This window comes from Schistocerca gregaria, chromosome 6, assembly GCF_023897955.1.
Source record: "Schistocerca gregaria isolate iqSchGreg1 chromosome 6, iqSchGreg1.2, whole genome shotgun sequence".
In the NCBI taxonomy this organism is placed as follows: Eukaryota; Metazoa; Arthropoda; class Insecta; order Orthoptera; family Acrididae; genus Schistocerca; species Schistocerca gregaria.
The window spans coordinates 477,545,311-477,564,431 of NC_064925.1; the positions used below are offsets into that span (position 1 = coordinate 477,545,311).

At 37.6% G+C, this 19,121-nt stretch overlaps 1 protein-coding gene across 1 annotated transcript in view; it reads right to left on the reverse strand.

Annotated features, from left to right (window-relative positions):
• The window catches only part of LOC126278412 (cytoplasmic dynein 2 intermediate chain 2-like), a 94,670-nt gene that overhangs the window by 39,458 nt on the left and 36,091 nt on the right, over positions 1–19,121 (reverse strand). The window contains exon 5 of the mRNA XM_049978519.1: positions 17,527–17,642. Within this exon, the coding sequence (XP_049834476.1) occupies positions 17,527–17,642 (116 nt within the window). The remainder of the gene's footprint in view (positions 1–17,526; positions 17,643–19,121) is intronic.

A 19,121-nucleotide genomic window follows, 5' to 3' on the forward strand; every position in this document is an offset into this window, starting at 1 on the left:
ACAGCCAATACAATTTTATGAAGAAAATAATCATGTGGTATTGTTGGCCAGGAGGCCCAAATGTGAAGTTTGGCCGCCGGGTTGCAAATCTTATTCCAGGCGACGCCATACTGGGTGACTTGTGTGTTGATGTTGATGATGATAAGGATAACACAACACCCAGTCCATGGTGGAGAAAATCTCCAATACAGCTGATAATCGAACCCGGGCCTGCTGCACAGTAAGCAAACACATTACCAATCAGGTAAGCAGGTGGACAATACAATTTTACAGTTCAGTGCAGTTGATGTGTGACTTGTATCGGTCAATTTTTCATGCCATAAGATGATCACTGACCAAAACTGGCAGCAAATGAAATAAACTGTCCTAATGCAGCCAAGTGTCATTAGCTTCCTGAAACATATATGATGCTGGCAATTGCCTGAAGGAATCATTTGAAATTCAGGTTGTCACATTAGCAACACAGCAGAAACTAGGGAAATACGGCCTAGGTTCTTTCTGATAGTATAAAGAATTGAGTTCTTGAATGTTTCAAGGATGGTGAGTTCGTTAGACTCTGCTCTGGCATGAAAGACTGTGTTTCTGTCAGAATTGATGACATAAATGTTCGGACACAAAACTGACTAGTTAAGAAGTTTGAAAGAAAGGTCCATTACTCATTAAATAGCATTTTCAAGAAATTTACACATTCTGTTAACTCAAGCTAAAATTGAGTGTCACTGTTTGTTCCCCAGGTGTTCACTCAGAGTGAAACATCAAATTGATTTTGCTAGTCGTTTAACACCTGGACTGCCATGGCCAAAATGAGTAAACTGCTCCCGGAAGCCATGCTAAGTAGTTAAGACAGTATGATTCATCATCTCACTTGCAGTCTACTTGTATACTGAAAACAGAGCCTGCGAGTTATCTCATACTTGGCGTACAAAGTGGAAAGTTCAGCTCAGACACCAACTACAAGATAAGTCATTGTCAACAATCAGTCACCAGCTTGCATATTTTGATGCATGTTTGAAAACACGATCCATGTCTTTGTTGGAACTGCCTCGATACTTGTTCAGTCTTCATTGTAGATGGTTCACTGACATTTGTCGTAATCCTGTGTTCAATTTTCCTTGCAAAATGGTTAGTAATAAGAGGAAACTGAGTGATGTAGAACTTGAACAGCTTGCTAACATGATAGAATCGGAATGGGACGAGTTTATGGACGAATCCTCATATGGTGCCTCTATGAATAATCTTCATGTAGGCATTCACATGAAGATGCAGATGCACACAACAGTGAACACAATGAAGAAGATGAGCAGCTTGGTCCAATGGCAGGAACTATAAATAACAGTGATGAGTGGAGCAACATTCCTCAAGATACAGCAGTATTTGTGTTCAACAAGGGTGTGAGATTGAAACACTTACAAAATTTTAACATCACTGTCCCCCCCCCCCCCAAGAGTACCCAACGTCATTATGAGAACAAACAAATCTATATGCAAGCCAGGAGGCAGAAAAATGTGGGAGGAGAAGATCAACCAGGCTCTCAAGATGGAGGGATACAGAGGTTGTGGTAACTGAAGTATTTCAGGGGCTGTTGCTGCACATGGGACCTTATTTTCTATTGATAGAAGATTACTGGAGTACAAGTCCTTTTTACAATGTCACATTCTGAAGATATGGTGTGAGTAGAAACAGATTTCAGCTGTTATTACAGGGTGTAAATGAAGACAAGGCAAAAAAAATCCCGAATTTCCCAGTTAAAAATATACTTTATCCTAGGTGAAAACACACTCTTTCCATGTTAAGTGACAGTATATTTTACCTTGGAACTGTAAAACTTATGGTTATGGTGTTATACATGGTTGTAGAATTTCCCAGCACTTTAGAAAATGAAAATAAGGGGGAAAAAAAACACATTTTGGCACGATCTTTGATGTGCAGTAACCTGTACGCTGCCTATTTCCTTATTACAAAAGTATAAATTCAAATTCCACCAAACACCGCCCGTTACTTTCCGAAGCATGCTGCTTTTGCAAGCCAGTCATAGCTTATGTCACGTGATCTCGCCAGCCGATGACAGAGGTTATTCAGAGCACAGGACATGTGATGTAGTCAGCCAATAGCAGCATCACTGTTAACTAAAGTGAACACACAAACAGAAATAGTTAATGGTTTAAATTAATATACATAGTGTTGCTACAAGAAAAGAAAAGCTTTCACATATAATATGGGTCTCTAAGGTTAATAAGCTGCAACGGAAGCTAAGCTTTCACATATGATAATTCTCTTATCGCATGTTACACTTTAAGATATATCACACTAATGTGCCAGGAAAATTTTTAATAACGGCATATAAAAGTCTGATCTTTTGGGCTCGAAATTCGTATAAATGGCTCATCATCAAAAAGAGTTGATTTTTAAATAAGAGCCACATGCTCTGTGATTAAAGAAATTCACCGTACATTCTTGCACATAGTTCAATTTGTGTAATAGGAAATTTACTTTGAAAGTAACACCCTTCAAACCATCATTCGCAACATTTTCCCATGACTTGTTACAAATGTGTTCGTTTCAGCAGTCGATAGATAACAGGAGCCACCCTGCTTGCGCAGCTACCATGATGTAATAAGCCTGTATGTTCATACATGTAAAACATTGAAATTTCTTAACAGCATATCATAAAAGAAACAAGACATTAGACATACTCCAAGAGCATCGGAATTTCATGAGCAATACTAAAAAGTGTACATTTAAGGTGCATACTTAAGATGCACATTCATATGTCCAAGATTCCCAATGAAGTATATTAAGCTTTTCAGTGTGTTTTTTGGGATGTAAATTTTCTTGGAATACCAGTACTGTAGTATTTCAAGTTTGGGTCTTTATTATGGAATAATGTCATATGTGCTAGAAGATGAAAACATTAACTTGAAATGCAGTGAACAGTTGAAACTAGCCAATTGTGTGGAATTAAACACTTCGTTTTAAATACATTGACTGTTTCAGTGGAAAAGATTTAAAAAACAAATTTCTTTAGCAAACTGACAAAAATAACTTCATTTCTCTGCAAGACGATTAATGCTTGACTGTCAGAAAGGTGGAAATAAAATAAAATCTGAAGCTAATAACATATTTTAGCCCTCCGAATTTATATGAATGTGTTTTAATTCATTTGTTCATTTGATAGCTCCTGGCCACAGAAATCAGCTTACATTTGGAGTGAGAGCAGTAAACGAAGAGGAAACAGCAAAATCATTAAATGTAAATGCGAGTCATGTGGAAACTATCCACTTCCCCATTATAACTCGGACTGCTCTGCGCATCAGACTCGGATCTACAATATTTCCTAACTGTGGCAATACTAGATAGTGGCGTCTCCCCCTCCCCCTCGAGGGTTTGAGATAGGAATTTAAAAAAAAAAAAAATCGAATTTTCAAAAATATGTTCATTTTGTAGTGCACATCTTTCTGAAGAGTCTGATTCACAAAACATGTGTGTTCGAGGAAATGGAAGACATGTTACTTGGTCTTAAGTGTGCCAAAGTGTAGTACCACGCCTCTTCACACAGAATTCCTCTACCGCATGTCACTGTATTTCACTTTGTGGAATTGAAATGTGTATATTTTGTAATGGATGCCATCAAATATATTCATGACAGTGGAAATTAAACTTTCCTGTGGTGCCTCTCCTAGAAAAAGATAACCCTCACAATCGGATGGGATTACTTGTAATTGGGAGAACAAGAACCCTTCAGAAAATTTGCACTCTTTGTTGTCTATTAGCTAATAACTTGCTATTTTGTGTGATGTAAAATTAGGTATAGGGTACATAAAATCAGTAAAGACAAGAGACAAGCAAGATAGTAAACATTTCTTCAATCCTTAGAAGCTCCTAGGCATTTTTTCTCTCTAATCTTAGTACAGCTTTACATGGTGTGCTTTCCTTTCTGGGAAAGGATCTATTACCCCATCAAAGTTTGTCACATTTTACTACATGAAAAATCGAAATGTCGTTGTCTAATACTGAAAATGCTGTTAATACAAGTAGTACCCAAGACTGGTGTGGTTTCTCAATCTCATTAAGTCTATTTTGTCACTGTCTGCTATGTAAAACAAAATAGGCCTTTATAATATTGCAGCAATTGCAACACACACTAAATAAACGAGACTGTTTTGGCACAAATGGTCATTTTCATAACTCGACAGAATATAATTCACGAAGTACCAATATCATATGTCTATTAGGCTTACCACAAGCAAAAAGCTTCATGTTTGGAAATAAGTTTCATATTTCATTCATACGTTCCAGTTTCTCAAGCATGATATGGAAAAGTAGTAGTACAAAATTTTTATATAAATTTGGAATCATCATATTATTCCCAAATTTGTGTCAGCCTGCAGCATCCACAGAAAACCCTAATCTCATGCCATTAGATTTGTAAGCATGCTCCGAGAAAAATCTGAATATCTTCTTGTTGAGAAGGCCCAAACTGAATTAGCCAGTGTCCTATATATCAGGACCAAATGATAGACATCCCAACTGTGGCAGTATGTTGTTTGCGTGTGTGACAACAGCTGGAAAATTTGGCAAGGTTTGTGAAAGGTCATATGAGTAAAGTTATCTTATATATCCTTGTGGCTCTTTGAGACTGTTTCACACTCAGTTTGGAAAGATACTTGCTGGATCCCTGACCCGCATATTATTACAAATCTAGCCATGTCATCTACAACATTATTCAATCAAACTTTTTCTCCAATGCAACCACTGCAAAAACTGGCAAAAAATCACTAGTGTTGTTTTTCATGACTGACAGTATTGTGACTTCATAGTCATAAAGATACCCAAAAAGGTGCTTGGGAACATTTGTCAAGTGTCCCACAGACTAGAGAGTCTACTTAAGAAACACATGCACAGCCCGAGAAATCAGTAACAGGCCTGACAACCTGGAAAAAGTCTCTCACCCATGGTCTGGCTCAAATGGTTATAGGGCATAACCCATTAGTGATGAACACCACCAGTAGTAGGAAAGCACACCATAGATCAATGCAATTACATTGTAACTGACAATTAATAGAAAAAAAGGTCATATTTTTTACGATGCACCTACAAGGGAGAAATTATGGATATTTTGTAGGGGACAAAATGCTCTTCGAATGCTGGTTTAAACCACATATGTATTAGGTGCTCCTTCTGGGATACAAGAGTTGAAAAATGACAGTGTTTACTGACTACATGAATTTTAAGTAGGGATGCTTCAAAAGAGTTAAAACTGCTTTAAACTTTTCACACATATCCATGTGTGCATTGTCGTTAGATGAAACCGAAACTATAACAGAAGCCAATTTGTTACAGAGTTAATGACAAATTGTAGATTCATCAACTAATATCAGGCTACAATGACCCAATAACAGTTTCTTTTGTTCAGGAGAAAGAAAGTCTACAACACTTTACAGTTTTTTGCGGAAATTATCAGATAGAAAATGGCAACTTGAAGCAACTTGTACCAAAATTACACTTTGGCAGGTGTTCCTCACTTTCAGATCTATCTGATTTACAAAACAGCAGCACAGAGAGTCAACAGTAAAAATTAAACCCGATTATCTTTTTAACATACTATTATACTATTTCTTCAAGTATGAGGTTCTAAAAGACTGAAAATTGTGGAACAACCCTAGGTTTCATTTTTCATTTACGGTTTACTGAATTCATGCATGCACTTGTTACTGCTTTCCAACAAATTATGTGAATTTAAACTTGATGTTCCAAAATAGTGATCTGCATGAGAAACTTTATGGTAATTAAGGGAAAATGAAAATCACCTAGAAAATTTGGTATTCTTAGAGAAAAAGAATGCTCTTTCAAATAGTGGTTAACACACATGGATTAGGTATCATTTCAGAGATGTCAGTGTATAAGAGTCACATTTTTGGCAGCAAATTTTTTTCAGTCTGTGAATATGAATGTGGAAAACATAGATCTTTCAGATTTTTGCATGTGTAGAGATCAAGCAAAGTGGCTTACACTAGGGAAATATTTCACTGTGAGAAAGTTTATTCAAGACTGAATGGCACTTGGAGCAAAATTATTGACTCAAATGACATAAGTGGTTGTCTTAGTTGCTGGCCAATTGTCCAGGTTGAGTAGTTGTGGTCTATGAAACATGTTTGTTGCTAAAGTTTCCCCAGAGCAGTGCTAGACATTTTCAGAGGTGCTCCTGGTTTCATTGAATCAACTGGCAAGAGTCAACACCTGGTTCCATTGGGTCAATTGGCAAAAGTCAATGGAACTGGGACATCTCTGAAGGCATTGACTGTAGAATGGCCTTTTGTCATTGGATTTCATATATTTGGAAGCATATGGACTATCACGCCAATGTGTGATTGGATTGAAGAGTTCCTAGATAACAGAATACAGCATGTCATTCTCAATGGAGAGAAGTCTTCTGAAGTAAGAGTCATTTCAGGTGTGCCGCAGGGGAGTGTCATAGGACCATTGCTATTCACAATATACATAAATGAGCTTGTGGATAACATTGGAAGTTCACTGAGACTTTTTGCAGATGATGCTGTAGTGTATTGAGAGGTTGTAACAATGGAAAATTGTACTGAAATGCAGGCGGATCTGCAACGAATTGACGCATGGTGCAGGGAATGGCAATGGAATCTCAATGTAGACAAGTGTAATGTGCTGCAAATACACAGAAGGAAAGATCCTTTATCATTTAGCTACAATATTACAGGTCAGCAACTGGAAGCAGTTAACTCCATAAATTATCTGGAAGTAGGCATTAGAAGTGATCTAAAATGAAATGACCATATAAAATTTATCGTCGGTAAAGCAGATACCAGACTGAGATTCACTGGAAGAATCCTAAGGAAATGCAGTCCAAAAACAAAGGAAGTAGATAACAGAGCACTTTTTCACCCACTGTTTGAATACTGCTCACCGGTGTGGGATCCGTACCAGATAGGATTGATAGAAGAGATAGAGAAGATGCAACGGAGGGCAGCATGCTTCGTTACAGGATCATTTAGTAATCACAAAAGCATTACGGAGATGACAGATAAAATCCAGTGGAAGATTCTGCAAGAGAGACGCTCAGTTGCTCGGTACGGGCTTTTGTTGAAGTTTCGAGAACATACCTTCAGCAAGGAGTCTAGCAGTACATTGCTCCCTCCTACATATATCTCGCGAAGAGACCATGAGGATAAAATCAGAGAGATTAGAGCCCACATGGAGGCATACCGACAATCTTTCTTTCCACGAACAATACGAGACTGGAATAGAATGGAGAACCAATAGAGGTACTCGGGGTACCCTCCGCAACATACTGTCAGGTGGCTTGCGGAGTATAGATGTAAATGTAGATGAAGGGTAGCCCCGCACCTGCAACAGTATTTATATGACCAACTTCCAAGACCTATTAATTGAACCTGTCAAGATCTGTGCAATCTCATACATTCTTTGGTTTCTATCAAGTACAATTTGCCCACAAATGATAACATGCAATACTGTAATAATTTGTGAGGCCATCTTTAATTTTGTTTCAGTAAACACTGTAAAAAGCAGGTGCACAAGCAAGTATTTTGTTACTCTGAATGAAAAACTTGAAGTTCGAGTTGAATCAAAGCAAGTGCTGTATCGTGTGTGAGACACAGAGGCGAGCGAGTGTGCCAGATCTTACCCCAGTCCACTGCTAGTAGCGACATGTCACCTTAACGCATCTATGCCTAGCATGCAAGTATTGCACCACAATTAAGTATGAAATTAAAAGTCATAATTTACGTTTAAAACTTTGTTGTTAAAATATAGTTTAGTACAATACTGTTACAAATGTCATGTCTCTATGTACCTAGACTTGATAGTTTCCGTAAAAATTCAGTTTTAAGAGAAAAATAAGCGGTGCTAAGTAATAAAGCTAGAAAGCCAGAATCTGGTCAGAAAGTGCCTATGGAGCTCATAAGTAAGTGGTACAAGATTCAAAGCTAAAAAACGAAAATTAAAACTGGAATCCACGTTTTTAGGAAAAATGGAAAGGATCATAACTAAGAGACCCATGTTTTTGAGTAATTAAGTGAAAACCAGATTTGGAACTAAAATATAACCAATTGTTGTATATTAAATACCTGTAATTTTAATAGTAAGGAAGTTTGGTTAAAGCAGATGATAAAACCTACCGTATAATAGAGCTATAGAAAATTTTAGAGTTGTGCTATTAATAACAGCCAATATATGTTCTAGTAAAGGTATGGTTCAGAGGTAATGATCTACTGTTAGTTCCACTATAAAAATTCTAGAAGGCAAAATTTTTATTTAAGCGAGCTGAAAATTTTTCTGGGCTTTCAAATAACTTACCTGAATAGATGTAAAAATTAAGAAGTTTCTGAAATAATTAATAACTATGATATTAAGGATTATGTGGCCGAGAAAGCAGTCTTTCTGAGGCACCTACATAAATACAGCCCAATAGGCAGTAAGGAGGTTCACTTCACACTTAGCCACTGTAAGATCCACATCTATTTAACATCGGATCACGCTCCGCCTTGGATGACATCACAGCCGGACTGTGACAAATCGCGCATCTGCGGTAAAAACAGACAGTGGACTTGCAAGGACTGTACACCATCCTCGATTGCTTAGAATTCGCCAAAGTAACTTTAGTGTACCGTTCACGATATTTACAAATATGCTTGGCATGTGGTGACTATTATTCCCACTTTTATGGTGAGGATTAATTTTGAACATTTATTTCAAACATTCAATTGAGTATTACTAGTCAGGGCGAAAGACAATCTGATAGGAATGTACCATAGAGGTCGCCTCTGAACTGTTAAAAGTGCTGTTCAGAATAGAAAGATTTACTGTCAATTGTACATAGTGAATTTCTAAGTGTTGTACACGAGACACTTTATTCAATATATGTATTAACTAGAACTTCATACTTTGATTTAAAATCATAGTCTTGATCCCACTAAGTAGAAGGGGAATAGAAACATTTCTTTCAGTGGGCTGGACCAGAATGTGGCCATCCAGACAGGAAACTAAGGTCAGTATGTTCTGCTTCGCTTTCTGGCTGATCACAAAATTAGTTGCCAGGCTTGCATGAATAAGACAGCGAACTTTACAAATAACTGACTATTACCATCATTTGAAGGACTATAACTGCCACCCCACATATGGTGCTAATCAACAGGGAAATGAAAGAAATCAATGAGATTGAACAGTGAAAGTGACTGGTAGGAAATAATGAAGTCGGTAGGCACTAACAGGATAGCGAAGTGACACAGGCAGAAACCAGTGCGAGAACAGTGCTATAATTTACTCGCAAGTGTGGTGAATAAATAGTGGATGTCAACAATGATAACTTGGATCATGATGGAAGGAAGGAAGAAGACGACACTGGATCACGGCTGCCTCCAGCGTTGAGGTCAAAAGGAGACGGTGCATCATCATGGAGCTGAGTGAGTTTACAAGACATCAGCAAGCTGCGGTGCAGTAGGCAATACCTGCAGCCATCTTCACCGCCATAGCTGCTGCCGCTTGCATTACGTTGCAACCTGTAGCATCATGGTTGCTGGTGCACTGCTGCAATACCATTTGCAAGATCAAGCAATTAAGTCAAGAATATTTAAAGTATTTGTTAACTGCTGCTAACAGATTACTAAAAATGGAAACAGAATTAATAACTTTATAAGATAATGAAACTGAGCTCAATATGTCTCAAATTCTGTCAGGTCAAGAAATGCGAGACACTCCTTTGAAATCAGTGGAAATGCGAGGTGGCAACATAGAGGCTCCATATTGGATGCAATTATTGTTTGCTAAACTTGAGTCGCATCTTAGGGACATGAGGTATAATACACTAAAGTGTTAAAAGATAGTAATAAAGACTTGGAAAGAAAAATTGATTCTAGTAATAAAGAGTTAAGAGATGAAATGACCTCAAAAATGAATAGTTTAAATTATAAAACTGATGCTAGAACCATGATATACAAGTTAAGGTAGGGCAACAGTTACATAAAATGCATGCACAGTACAGTTAATTGCATGATTGACAAGGTCCACAAAGATTTCCAAGTGCAGATGAAGTTTGGAAGTGAGGTTGTCAGAAAGAATAGCCAACAAATCTAAAACTTTGCTCTAACAGAATAAATGTGGTAAAGGTTAAAGTAGATACCTATCAAAAAAATATTGAGGAAGTAAAAGAAATTGTGCGGAATTTTGTGAAGAGGTGGACAAAAGATGTTCTGACAGGGTGGAAGCAGTAGAATTATAGTTATAAGAACGGAATACTAACTTTGCTAATCTAGAAAATAGACTGACCTCTAGTAGTTCTAGTAATACTACTGTGCAGCATGTGGCTTCAGTCAATGCCGCTTTTATCGGGTGTTGACAATTCTTATGTCTATGATGCACACAAACAAATTCATCCACTAGAATCCTGGAATGATTTTAAAGAGATTTTGCCTAATGGATGGTCATAAAGGGAGAAAATTTTCTTCATAAGAAGTCACTTGTCAGGAGATGCTTTGTGGTAGTCAGCTGACGTTATGATAAAATGGAAACTCTGTCTGAATTTAAATCTGCTTTTCTTAATGAATACTGGTCACACAATAAACAAAACTATGTTTTAAGAGAATTTTGGAGTGGTAAAAAGTTTGCTCCAGGACGTGAATCAGTAAAAGATTTCTCTAGGAATGTGTTTCACGACTGTCACATCTGACCAAAAAAATGAAACCGGGTATGATTATTATGGGTTTAGAAGGTAAGCTGCCGTAGTACTGGCAGAAAAGAGTCATTTCCGCATCTAGAGATAATGTAGATAAATTCATTGAATATCTGGAGAGACTGGAAAAAATAGCTACTGCGGAGCAGCAAATGCAGAATAGTAACAGAGCTTCTAACAGTCATGTACAAAACAGAAATCAGGGCAATGGGAACATAAATGTTAGAAGTATGGAGGTTAGGAATACAAGAACTAATTATCAAAATTGGGGCTGTGCCAGAGGACGAGGTGGTAGACACTCACCATGCTTTTGTAACAATTATTATGACAAAAGCAGGGATGTAAACACAGGGCCACTGAGACAAGGAGGAGGACAAAATGCTACAATATCTAATACTGTAGCAAATGAACACAACAGGCCGCGTGTGGGAAACTAAATCCCGTCTATGAGGAAACTGGCGCTCAAAAGGAGGTAACCATAATACAGCCAGTAACAAAAACCCAAGCAACAGTCAAGCCAACACACAAAGACAGAACAAAGGGATGATGAAATAGGAACAGACAGTACCAGTGATGTGTTAAACCACTCTCATAATATAGTGGATAGTATTGTTGATAATCTAGAGAAATGGGTCAAAAAGAACAAGAATACACTATAGATAATAGGAAAAAGTACTTAACAGATTTGAATCTGATGTGGACGAAGATGAGATAAAAGCTTACATCTTCGATAAGAGCTTAAGTTGAGGTAGCGGAAGTAGACTCAGTTTTGCAAAGTTTTAAAGAGGAGAAGTTTATGAATGAAGGGGGTAGCAATAGCAATGAGGTGAAGGAACCTAATAACTGTATTAACTTTCCACAAATAGTAGAAGCTGATGACATTATTATAAGTAGCAATGTTGTACAGAGACACAGTTGCTCAGAGTTAGAGGATAGTTTGGCTGAGGTGCAGCAAAAAGAAGTAGAGAGAGTTGCCAAGTGCTTTGATTTAAAATTAGTGGAGAGGTTGGAAAAGGCAGCTAAACACGTAGAAATTGATGAGGTGGAAGAAAACTGAGAAGGATTTACTAGAAGATGTATACGAGAAAGCTGTTCTGTTGTGACTCGCCGATCTTTCAAAGTGCCACCGCGCAGTTGCGCGTCCTCTACATGCGGCGCTGTCTGCCAGCCATGCAGCAGCAGCACCACCACCTAAGCGGCCAGCCAACCAGCAGCCGCTAGACTTGGACTCAGTTATGATTTGACTGTTAAAGTGTACACACGCCTTACTATGTTTACTTTATCTGTGACTTTCATGTATTGAGTCTTCCTTGAAATATATTTGTTCAACTTGAAGTTATAACATGTTCAAAGTAAAATAACCCTGTTCAAAATGAATATATCAGGAGTAACAATACATTGCCTTCTTGACAGAGGCAGTGAAGCAAATGCTTTGTCCCAAGCATTTTTTTCATTCTATTCCCAATAAAAGTGAATTAACAGTCATGAAAATAAGTGGTTAAAAAAATATAGGTGCTACTGGAAAAGTTTCTAGACCAGTTCAGCATGAAGCTTTGATACCCATTGGTATAAGTGCTGTAGTAATAGATCATCCTTGTTTAATAGTACTAGGCTTAAGTGTTAATATGTTGACTGGTACTGATTTCCTGTCAAAATATCAGAGAAAGATTGATTTTGACCAGAACAATTTAGTTTTAACTTTACCTGAGTATCAAGTGATAAAATAACCTTTTATAGGAAGTCATATAGGCAGTAATAATGGAACCTCGGAACTGCCTATTAGAGTGATGAAGAAAAAAGGGTACTTACAGGAAAATAATGTATTGGGATACCCAAGGGGTAAAAAGGAATTAAGTCTATGGAATACTGTAGATCTTCAGAGATTTAAAAATAATAGTAACTAGTTACTGTAGGGAATCTGCCACTCTTTGGCGGATGCACGGTTCGGTGTACTGTGCAGTCCCAGCTGGATGGAACTTTATTTCTGTTTCAAGTTTCATTCCCTTCTTCTGGTATATCATAGTAAATATGAATCATTTATGTCTTCATGTTGTATATATTCTATTAGGTTATAAAATCTTCTCAGTAAGTAATCTTCCTAAGGTACGGCGAAAGTAAATTTGGGTACCAATAAAATGATAAACATGGCTAAAAATAAATAGATAAAAATAAGATCCATAAAAAGGGTTAGTAATTGCATAGTAGGGATACACTTTGCATTATATGATGTTATTAAAGCAAGGAATGCTTAAAAACAATCCATTAGAATCTGCATAAAGCAATAATTTCGGTGGGAGTAAGGTTGTCAGAGGAGAAGAAAGGGTAGGAATGCAATGCTGCTAGAGGCATTTTAATCAAAGGGAGATGTGTGGAAGTGGTATGAGGATCACACCAAATATATAAATAAGGGGATCAGTGGGCTGACAAAAAGACAAAGGGAGAAAGAAGTGGCGAAATAGAGTGTACTTGAAAATGAGTAAATGGAGAAGTAAAGTAAATAGGCTGAGATAAAAGATTAAATGGAGCATTGATGAATAATTTCCCTCGCGTATCAACAAATGGTGGAAAAACGCTTAATTTTGCTTAAGGCAGATAGTAAATTTGATTGGTAAAAATAGACAACAGAATCCTACAAAAACATTGGGAAATGCAGATCATAAAAATCAATATGTCGAAAATAAAAACAAATTTTAACAATGCATACAACAAGGCAAAGTAAGTGCTGTTAAGCAAATGACTTCTTTAGTAAACTAATCCACACGATAATTGAGCCAAGCAAAAGTAAAACTTGCAAAGGTTATTCAATCTTCTAAGTTAATGAAACATCTCAAATAATAAAATAAACTTGGCAAAAAGTCACTGTTTAAGAACATAAAGGTAACTGGAACACATAAAAGCTATGATTTATAAAAGAAAAGAAAAGCATGAATGCAAAGTTCGTGTTTCTGGCTACATTATGAAGTAAAATGATTTGTTTTCTCAAATATAAATTATTGCTAATTGTCTTTCTGACAACATCTTAATTATTAGCACTCTTGCCAGAATATAGACTGTAAAATGTGCTTTGTCCTCCCTTAGATGTAAGCTGAGAACAGAAGCTTAGGCTATGTTGTCTGTATCTCAGGGATATGGAGACTGCATGAAAGACTACCTTCAAGCTACAGTGGGAATGGACGCATGGACGACCCAAACTGCAATGAAACATTCCCTTTCCTTTTATAATAAAATAGAATGAAAAAGTAAATTCTCCTCCCACAGTTATAATCACTTAGTGAAAAAGTGTAATACAGACGCCCACCTTAGTGCCTACAATTCTGGTGAGTACTAGTAAAGTCAAAAAAAATGCATGCGAGTTTCTTTTCAGGGAAAGACTGAAAAATTTATAAACAAAAAAAAAAATTGCAATAATAATTTTGTGACTATTGAAAAATTTATGTAATGTTTCTATATAAATTTTGTAAATGATTTTGTGAAAGTCTTTTACATTATATTTTCTATGTGTGTATATAAGCATGATTAATTTTGTATGTGTAGTAATAAGGAAATTTCAAAAAAACTTTATTTAAAAGAGGTAAACTAAATCATTACCTGTTTTTTTGGATATTTAATTTTATTCAAAAATAGATTGTTACACAAAAATAAATAGGGGGTGATGACGCAAAGAAAGCGTTGTATCATGTGAGAGAGGCGAGCGAGTGTGCCAGGACTTCCCCAGTTCACTGCTAGTAGCGACATATCACCTTAATGCATCTGTGCCTAGCGCACAAGTATTACGCCAAAATTAAGTATGAAATTAAAAGTCAAAATTTACGTTGAAAACTTTGTTAAAATATAGTTTAGTACAATAATGTTACAAATATCATGTGTCTATGTAGATAGACTTGATAGTTTCCATAAAAATGCAGTTTTAAGAGAGAAATAAGTGGTGCTAAATAATAAAGCCAGAAAGCCAGAATTTGATCAGAATGTGCCTATGGAGCTCATAATAAGTGGTGCAAGTTTCAAAGCTAAAAAAAAGGAAATTAACACTAGAATCCACGTTTTTAGGAAAAATGGAAGGCACAAAATATGGAACTTAGAAAGGTAAAAATTGGGTTTATGCTTCAGTTCACCCCAAAAAAAAAAAACCATATCTAAGAGACCATGTTAAGCTAACTCTTATAGTTTTTGAGTAAGCAAGTAAAAACCAGATTTGGAACTAAAATATAATCAACTGTTGTAGATTAAATACATGTAATTTTAATAACAGAGAATTTTGGTTAAAGCAGATGATAAAACCTAGCAAATAATAGAGCTATACCAAATTTTAGAGTTGTTGCATTAATAACAGCCAATACAAGTCAAGCAAAGGCATGGTTCCGAGGTAATGATCTACCGTTAGTCCCACTATAAAAATTCTAGAAGGCAAAATTTTTATTCAAGCGAGCTGAAACTTTTTCTGGGCTTTCAAATAACTTACCTGAATAGATGTAAAAGTTAAGAAGTTTCTGAATTAATTAGTAACTAAGAAGTTTCTGAATTAATTAATAGCTATGATACTAAAGATTGTGTGTCCAAGGAAGTTATCGTTCCGAGGCTGCTGCTGTGTGTTAAAACAGTACACAAAAATGTTCCTTCGGCCGTCCGCTGCAGCAGCACCCATATAAATACAGCCCGAGAGGCAGTAAGGAGGTTCACTTCGCCACTGTAAGATCTGCGTCTGTTAAATGTCGTATCTCGCTCTGCCTCGGATGATGCCACAGCTGGACTGAGACAATGGATCACTTAGAATTCGCCAAAGTAACTGTTAGTGTGCCGTCCATGATGTTTACAAATACGTGTGGCAAGTGGTGACTATTATTCCCATTTTTATGGCATGCATTAATTTTGAACAACTATGTCGAACCTCCAATTGAGTATTATTAGTCAGGTCGAAAGACAATCTGGTAGGAATTTATCGTAGAGGGCACCTCAGAACTTTTAAAAGTGCTGTTTAGAATAGAAATATCTACTGTCGATTGAACACAGTGAATTTCAAAGTGTTGTACGTGGGTCACGTAAACACACTATTTTTTTTAAATCCATCTTTTATTCTACATGTTTGAAAGTTGTACAGTGTATAGATACATCCTTTAGGAACAATATTTTCATTTCTCCACATAATTTTCGTCCCTCTCAACTGCCTTATGCCATCTTGTAACCAGCATCTGTATGCCTGCATGGTAAAATTCTGGACCAACCTGTTGGAGCCACTGTTTGGCAGCGTGCACAAGGGAGTCATCATCTTCAAACCTTGTTCCACGAAGAGAGTCTTTCACTTTCCCAAAGAGATGATAGTCACATGGAGTCAGGTCAGGACTGTAAGGCGGGTGTTTCAGTGTTGTCCATCCGAGTTTTGTAATCGCTTCCATTGGTTTTTTGGCTGACATGTGGCCGTGCATTGTTGTGCAACAGCAAACATCCTGCTTCTGCCGATGTGGTCAAACATGACTCAAGTCAAGTGTGAAGTTTCTTCAGTGTCGTCACATATGCATCAGAATTTATGGTGGTTCCACTTGGCATGATGTCCATAAGCAAGAGCCCTTCAGAATCGAAAAACACCGTAGCCATAACTTTTCCAGCAGAAGGTATGGTTTTGAATTTTTTTTCTTGGGTGAATTTGCATGATGCCATTCCATTGATTGCCTCTTCGTCTCTGGTGAAAAATGATGGAGCCATGTTTCATCACCTGTCACAATTCTTCCAAGGAATTCGTCTCCACCATTCTTGTACTGTCCCAAAAGTTTGCTGCATACCGTTTTTCTTGTTTCTTTGTGAGCCACTGTCAACGTCCTTGGAACCCACCTGGCACAAACCATTTTTAACGCCAACACTTTCAGTATTCTGCAAATACTTCCTTCCTCTATCCCAACATAGTGTGACAATTTGTTCACTGTGATGCATCTGTCAGCAGTCACCAATTCATTAACTCTCTGCACATTGTCTGGAGTGTGTGCAGTACGAGGCCTGCCACTGGGAGGACAATCCTCAATATTGTTGTGCCCGCTTTCATCACGTAACCTGCTTGCCCACCGACTAACTGTACTGTGATCGACAGCAGCATCTCCATACATCTTTTTCAACCTCTTGTGGATGTTTCCCATTGTCTCATTTTCACAGCTCAGAAATTCTATGACAGCACGTTGCTTCTGACGGAAGTCAAGTGTAGCAGCCATCTTGAAGACATGCTGTGACGGCGCCACTCATGAGAACATGTTGAACTAAGTTTGAAAACAAGCGGGAAGGATGTATCTACACACTGTAAAACTTTCACACATGGACAATGAAAACTGTATTTTTACAAAAATAGTGTGCATTTCTTTTGGAGTGACCCTTGTACATGAGAATTTACTGAAAATATGTATTAACTAGAATAAATGAAAAGCAACAGTTTGCTTTTGTTCTACAATAGATCAAAAGCAAACTAGTGCTTTTCATTTATTATAATTTTGTTCTACCAAGAACCGACGAAAAATTTATACTGTCATTTAAAATCATAGCCCTGATCCTGGTAAGTAGAAGGAGAATAGAAACATTTCTTTCAGTGGGCTGAACCAGAATGTGGCTGTCCAGACAGGAAACTAAGGTCAGTATGTTTCCCTTCGCTTTCTGGCTGACCACAAAATTAATTGCCAGGCTCGCATGAATAAGAAAGTGAACTGTACGAATAAGAAAGTGAACTTTAGAAATAACCAACTATTATCATCATTTGAAGAACTGTATCTGCCGCCCCACACAGTCAATACTATTTATAAAATAATTTACAGACATAAAGCTGACATTTTTTCACATACCACTGAATGTTCCAGCAGCTAGTACAGATGGCACATATGGATGATATGCGAGGGCCGTTGTGCAAGAAGTTGTTTCCAATGTTTTCTGTGGAGCAGCTGTAGGGTCGAAATTCTTTCTGTTAAGTAGCACCGACAAATAAAAAAAGTGTTAGGTCTAAATGTATAAACCAGATGGGAAAAAAACATTTCAACAATATGATCATTTATGTTTGCAAAAATTATAGTCAACTTCAGAGTGGAATCTTCCATCTGTAATTTAATAATAATCCATCACAATGATTGCTGCTTTCTCTTATGGTCACATTTTATTGATGTAGATTTGCAATAATGTGCCTTTCATTATTTTGTCTAAAAACAGTTTTACATGTTTTTTGAAGCATTACCACCCTTAACCGATCACAACATTAATAATAAATCTTCTTCTTGTCTAAAAACATGTTTTTGATGCACTCAATATTCTGCACTAGCAAAACTTACACCAAACTTAAAGCCTGTATTGCTTTGACCTTCTTTCTTCAGCCTCCTCTCCATGACCTCTTGTAGCAGTTTCAAAGTATGAGAAAAAACTCCCAACATTATTACACCTTGATAGAAATCCTTAACACAGAATAAATCTTTCATTCTGCAGCAGAGTGAGTGCTGTTTCGAAACTTCCTGGCAGATTAAGAGTGTGTGTCAGACCAGGACTTGAAGCTGGAACCTTACATTGCAAACTGAGGTATCCCAGAAAGACACACAATCCACGTCCACAGCTTCGGTTCTGCCTTTACGTCTCTCCTACTATCCAAACTCGACAGGAGTGCTGCTGCATACCTTTCCTTCGTACCTCAACTCCGTGAAGAAATGTGTTAGCCCACCAAATTGTGCAGGAGAGATTCCATAAGCAGAGGAGAGATAATGGCAGTACTGACAGTACAAAAGCATGGTGTGAGGCATATCAGCACAATCCCTAAGTGGTAGGGTTGAGCTGAGATGGTGGGCTGTTGTCAGGAGTATGACCAATGGTTGCTCAAGGAAACATCATGATTAGCCCAGAATGAGATTTTCACTCTGCAGCGGAGTGTGCGCTGATATGAAACTTCCTGGCAGAGAGAGCAGGCAGGAGAGCTTCTGTAAAGTTTGGAAGGTAGGAGACGAGATACTGGCAGAAATAAGGTGTGAGGACCGGGCGTGAGTCGTGCTTCGGTAACTAAGATGATAGAGCACTTGCCTGCGAAAGGCAAAGTTCCTGAGTTCGAGTCTCGGTCGGGCACACAGTTTTAATCTGGCAGGAAGTTTCATCATTATTAGTCATTAATTTTATTGAAGAATACACAACAACACTCATAGCAATACTCTGCAGTGGCAATAACCCATCGCCTCCTCGTGAGTGTGCTGAAGGCAACCTGTTTGATGCCAGCGGCTGGGCAGGAATGCTGACACTTGGTGTGTGTGGCAGCACGTGTACTGTCTTAACATGGCTCTGCAGCTCAATCAGCTGCCGTGATTCTAACAGAGGAAGGTAGCACAGTCCTCTGCAGTGGTGTCCGCCCTTGCAAAAGAAAACACAGAGTGTCCACAGCGATGGACTTAGCGTCAGCAGAAGGCCTGCAGAT